Consider the following 5,957-nt stretch of genomic DNA (forward strand, 5'->3'; position numbering starts at 1 on the left):
GTCGTGTATTTGGGTATGCAAATCATCCTAGAAACAAATCAAACATGATCATATATCATTGCATGCATAGATGTAGATGTGCATCACGGTTTTTGTTTTTTTATTTCCATCTGACTATAGCTAGAAAACTGTCCGGACAAGATGGATATAAGTAGAGAAAGTGCCAGGATACATAAGAAAAAGAGAATCAAAGCCTTATGAGAATCAAGTCACACAATTTCTAATTTTCAAGCTTGCACTCAAGACCTTGACAAAATATAGTAAATGCAAATGATGATCAATGATCAAATATTTTTACACTTTCAGTCTGATCATTTCAGCCAAAAGGAAGTAAAATATCCTTAGTAATAGGGCTCCATGAGAGCTAAGCATTAATTTCCAGTTCCCACCTTCCTTTAACAATTCCTTTATTTTATACTAGTTTCATTTGTTAAAACAAAGTGAGTGAACCATCTTATAAACTTATGCAGAGGTTACCCCGTTTTCTCTTCACGTTTTATACATAAGTTCTTACATGACAAGTGTTTATATTAAATAAATACTTAAACTATTTATGCAAATACCCCCTCAATTCTTAAAACAAAATACAACGAAAGAAAAAATAAAAAGAATCTCCAAGCACAAATTAGGGAGTTTTTATGGATAAGGGAAAAATTAAGAACAATGAATTCTGTAACGAGGAAAAGAGAAGACAAACACTTGATATAAGTACTAACCTGGTTTCGGTAAACAAGGTAAGCAAGGAAAAAGTAGATCAACAAGAAGGGAAGCATTAGAGGTGCCAGAATTGAACAGGTGAACCCAAGAAATCCAAACAGTAAGATCCTTGGAATTTCTGTATGGTATGGAAAAGATATGCCACCATTAAGTGTATCATCATCCTTAACCCTGAGCAGGAATCTCTGGAATAGATTGTATAAAAGAGGACAAATTTGCATAACTTCAAATCCCAAACTTGCCCAACCAGATGACAAAACATAAGTTGTGAAGAAGGTAGCCTGCATACCATGAAAAAGCCTTGTGAATCATGACTCATAGAAGAGCTATCATTATATCTCTTCTAAAAGATAAAAGTGTTCATTATCAGTGTTGCTCAAATCTCAAATACATTCAAGCACACGCATTTCAACAAGAAAATACAACAATACTCTACATCATAAAGTAGGTCTAAATAGAGGGTATGTGATTTAAAGTACACTCTGTCATCTAGAAATCTAAATAAATCACCTGAGCTGGCACTGCCTTTGCAAGCTGTGCAGGCAGGTCTGTTATGCTATCAAAGACTGAAAGTTGGCTGATAACAGAACCAGTAAAAACATTAACAAAAAACACATTCCAGATTGTGAAGTACAAAACTTTCCAACATGCACTTTTCTTCCTTCCACTGCGGGAAATAGAACCCTCAACTGTTGAAAATAGCATCATCACCGGTGGAACTGCACACAAAAATAAAACCAATATCACACTTGGTAGGTAACCAGTCACCAGCTGGTTCACATATCCCCTGCACAAAAAGAAAGAAAGAATCAACTTACAGTGAACTTAATAGCAATTCAAAAATTAAAAATACCTATTTAAAACTCCATATTCCATATCTGAGTTAAAATGGTAAATTACATTTCCCTCCTTTGAGATATGCTTTAATTACAATGTCCTCCAATCTAATTTCGAAAAGTTTAATTGCCTCCCACAGAGAGATGAACATTGCTTTTCACTTCAGTTTATTTTAATGTAAACCAGTTTTGTTTTGTGGGGAGTAGAGACATAATTTTCTCCCTATGATTCACACCATCGACATGGGGGAAGATACTACTATGCTTATTTTAAGAAGACAATGAGGTATATAAACATAACATTTTAGCACTGCTTATGTGACATAATAAACTATTTTTTCAAAGTGACACTACATGTTGTATTACAAATGTACTCAAAGATTTGAGCTCCTACCACTGAGCTAGCACCCACGGACAAATCATAAACTAATTAAAATCCCAAACAATGAGAAACTTTAACTAGCATGTGAATATTGATATCAAAGATAAAAGTTGGGAAAAAGCCAAATAAGTAGGAATAATTAAACCACACTTTAAAGTTTAACCAAGTTAACAAATTGGGTTTTTTTTTGGTCAATTTCTTTTTTCTAATTTTTAAAAATAACATTGTTAATATAAAGAATTTTGTACATTAAGTGTAAACTTAAATATATTTTTTGTCCTTGCAAATATAAAACTTTTTGTTTTTAGTTCCTATAAACGTTTTACTTTGTTTTAGTCCTTCCCCACTTTTTGATTTTGGACTTTGTTTTGTTTTAGTTCGTGAAATATTTATTTGTGTTGGAATTGATCCCCATGTAGAACATTTGATTTTAGTCCCTCCAATATGAGCTACATAAGGACTAAAATGAATATTACAAGGATCAATTCCAACATGAACAAATTTTACAAGGATTTAAAAAAACAAGAATTTTTAAAGCAAAAAAGTGATCTATTTGCAAGGATTAAAAACAAACAAAAAGTGGTATATTTGTATGGACCAAAAATATATTTATTAAATGCACCTATGAAGCACATAAAATGAAGTTTAACATGCAACTTATATCATGCATAATTCTTTTCCTCGAAATCCTTATTCATGTATATGGTTAAAAAAGCGAGTTCACCCATGAGTATAGAAGTAGAAGTCCATGACATTCGTCCCTCAAAGATGCAGAAACATCTTACTTTTTAAGTACCCCTGTCAGAAAAGGGAACATTTTCTGAAGCTTGTCTAGTTGAGTCAAGCCTTGTACAAATGTAACAGGGATAAGGAACGCCAGCATGAAGGCAATTGAAGCCGCAAGTGTAGCCATCTTACGGATCCAAAGTTGCCTATATCGTATGCGAATATTGGACCAGTGAACATCATGTGGTTCAGGAGCCATGTCTGTCACCCATATCATAGGATTTGATGTTTGCAGAGTCTGAGCAGCCATAAGAGCAGCATACCGACTTTTAAAGAACACAAAAGCAGCTGGGGATTCCTGTATCAGAGATTCAAACTTGAAGCATAAATTAGTGAACATAAAATAAATGTTATCACAAATTGCTTACTTTATGTAACTACTAAATGACAACAAGGATTATAATAACCTGGATTTCAGTCGATAATATATAATGATAAAGCACACAGAAGAAGATAACACTAACAGCATTGAGTTGAGACAACATAAAAAAGTATTGGTTTCTGTCGAGAATAAATACATGGCTAGTGGCTAGTGTAAAACGAATTATAATAATGACCAGTTCAGATACATGGCTAATACACAAGAAGGAAACATCAAACATAAATATAAAACCTGCCATGTTAGGACCAAACATTGGGCAATGAAAATCCAAGAAAGTAAGCTCGGTGTTGCAAAAATGAAAAGGAAAATTCAAATTATGTTGCAATTCAGGCAGAACATATACCTTTTTCTTTGTATCTATGTCAGTGTAGCATGGGCTCCCATGAATACCACCCATCTCATTAGAATCCTTCTTAAAAGAATTTGTGGATATTCCCGAACAGCAACATGGCACAAAACTTGCCTTACAAGTCTTTTCCAATGAAGTTTCTCTAAGAACCTTGCACATATGTTCAGCCTCGTCCTATGGAAAGAAGAGTAAAAAATATATACATAAAAAGCAGTTCTCTCAACAAGAGAAAAACAAGTTTATATTATTGGAAAAATAAAAAAAAACACTTCAAATATCATTAAAAATTGAGATTAAGTTATATACTCTAAATTCTAGAATCATAACCAAAGCCAAAACCCAGAGAGAGGGGGTTAGATGCTTTAAATAGACTATGTTTTCATTGAATATAAGTTTAATAAGATTAAAAGGTTAAAATAAAAATATATTTAGAAACCATAGTCTGAAATATAAGTTCAATAAAGTATTTATAGTATGATGATTTAAATGGATTTTTTTCTTCTTATTTGTAATATTTTATACACATTTATACGGATTTAGATAAATATATATACAATTTTCATGAATTTTGAAGGATCTTACTATCCATGTTGCGATCTCAATTTTAACTACCTTGATCATATCATACACACCATTATCATATTCAAAGTCTTTAATATTTCTCTTCTTTTATTTAAAACCCTATAATTTCAACAAAAAGAGAAAAACAGTATGATGATGAAATGAAAATATAAAATATTTTAAAAAGGTAAGAAGCACACCTTCAGTTTCTGAACTCTGCCAGACTTATATATCATTTGGTGGGACAGATATGTTGATTCATGGTAATATGAGAAGAATTTGTTCACTGTGTCACAATATGATTTGTCTGCAGACCAGGGAATTGATCGAACAAGAACAGTAAAATGACTTGGACTTGGAGGAGATCCAACAATATGTAGAAGCCTCAACTTAGTAATGCTCCTGTATTCCTAAACAAAATGTCAAAAACACCAATTATTTAAGAATTGGAAAAGAAAACTAGAAAAGAAACTTGTTAGGCAGAGAAAGCTCCTTACAAAGTAAAGAAGAGTGCAAGCTGCAAGTGTTATGATGTATAATGCAAGACAATGAGCCCAAAGCCTGACATGCAAAAGAATAAAAACCACAAATAAGTAATCAATTTTGAGTTTGGACATGTATTCCTGAATAAAATCATGAAATTTTACTTCATAACATCTAACTTTTCTAGAAAAAGAACAAATTAGCATAATAAACTGCCAAATAAAACTCTACTTTACTCAGCCACGAGGAAAAGTCAAATGAGAAAAAAAACATAAGGTGGCCATTAAAGGACACAGTAAAGCCACATTTTTCTTTGAGAGTATTGTCATTCCTACCTATGAAACTTCAAGTAACCTTGCATATTTTATTGCTTTCTTAGCTTGTACATACTATTGGACATTCTAATTAAACTAATATAATGATAAAGAAACAAGGGGGGATGGGGAGTGGGCCAACCTCTTGATCAACTAAGTCCTTCGCCGCACATCCGTAATGTTTACTACACCAAGATTATGTATTGAGGAGGTACAATGGATGGTAGTCATGCAAAAGGTGGAGAGAGAGATTTCTAACAAGGTGATTATGTGGGGGGAAAGCATGGGGTATGAAGGCAAAACAGAAATTTGGAGAGTTATTCAGCCTCCGGCTTGGGTCTTAAGCTTTTGTGCTGTGGGATATTTCTTCTTTCAGTTTTATAATTTTTTTTAACGGATTTTTCAGAAATAGTTCACTGTGTAATCTTTTTGCAGCGATATTAAGTAAAAGTTACAGGCTTTCATGATTGTTTTGAGTTTCCATCTCATAATTAGTTCTTACATTGAAAAATAAGATATAACTCTTACTATAACTCTTACCATCTTGAACCTGGTTTGACATTCTCAATGGTAAATACATCCAGTGACTCCAGAGGTATATGCTTATGCATTTTGTCAGTACCATAGTAATTCACAGGAAGCACTAGAATAACGCAGATGACAGCAGCAATGGAAAAAACTCGAATACTGCAGGAGTCAATAGCAGCAACATGGACAGTTAGTATAGTCCCAAGATGGACAAAGAGATTATTTTAGTTATTAATATTGACCATGACAAAGAGATTATTTTAATATTGACCATGACAAAGAGATTTTTATGGTGCATCATGTGAAATACTATCAAATATACATTTGTGACGTATAAATCACTTGGTACGTTTGGTAGATTTCAGATTAAAATAAGATTCAGATAACAAAGCAATCCAACTCTGGTGCAATGTTCACCAACATAACACAAGGCATGGAGAGCTTAAACTAGTCAAATTTTAGAGGGATTGAACAACCTGAACACAAGTATCCTTACAAAAACAACAGCATCCAAGCCACCAATAGCCAATATCTCATCCTCAGATGTTTCCCATGCTTTTAAAATCCAGCTAGGAGAGGGAACAAATCTTTCTAGCCAGAAATCAACGTGTCTTGAATG

At 33.1% G+C, this 5,957-nt stretch overlaps 1 protein-coding gene across 4 annotated transcripts in view; it reads right to left on the minus strand.

The window, feature by feature from the left end:
- The window catches only part of LOC101492212 (CSC1-like protein RXW8), an 8,156-nt gene extending 2,205 nt beyond the window's left edge, over positions 1-5,951 (minus strand). For 3 of the 4 annotated variants that reach the window (XM_027333421.2, XM_073368057.1, XM_073368058.1), the window contains exons 1-8: positions 5,815-5,951; positions 5,351-5,497; positions 4,511-4,574; positions 4,214-4,423; positions 3,447-3,626; positions 2,721-3,037; positions 1,228-1,504; positions 717-998 (exon numbers count right to left, since the gene is read on the minus strand). In XM_027333421.2, coding sequence (XP_027189222.1) covers positions 717-998; positions 1,228-1,504; positions 2,721-3,037; positions 3,447-3,626; positions 4,214-4,423; positions 4,511-4,574; positions 5,351-5,421 — 1,401 coding nt within the window. In that variant the 5' untranslated portion in view covers positions 5,422-5,497; positions 5,815-5,951. The remainder of the gene's footprint in view (positions 1-716; positions 999-1,227; positions 1,505-2,720; positions 3,038-3,446; positions 3,627-4,213; positions 4,424-4,510; positions 4,575-5,350; positions 5,498-5,814) is intronic. The other variant, XM_027333420.2, reaches the window with a different exon arrangement.
- Positions 5,952-5,957: the final 6 nt, after the last annotated feature.

Source organism: Cicer arietinum, chromosome 4 (assembly GCF_000331145.2).
Source record: "Cicer arietinum cultivar CDC Frontier isolate Library 1 chromosome 4, Cicar.CDCFrontier_v2.0, whole genome shotgun sequence".
Taxonomy (NCBI): Eukaryota; Viridiplantae; Streptophyta; class Magnoliopsida; order Fabales; family Fabaceae; genus Cicer; species Cicer arietinum.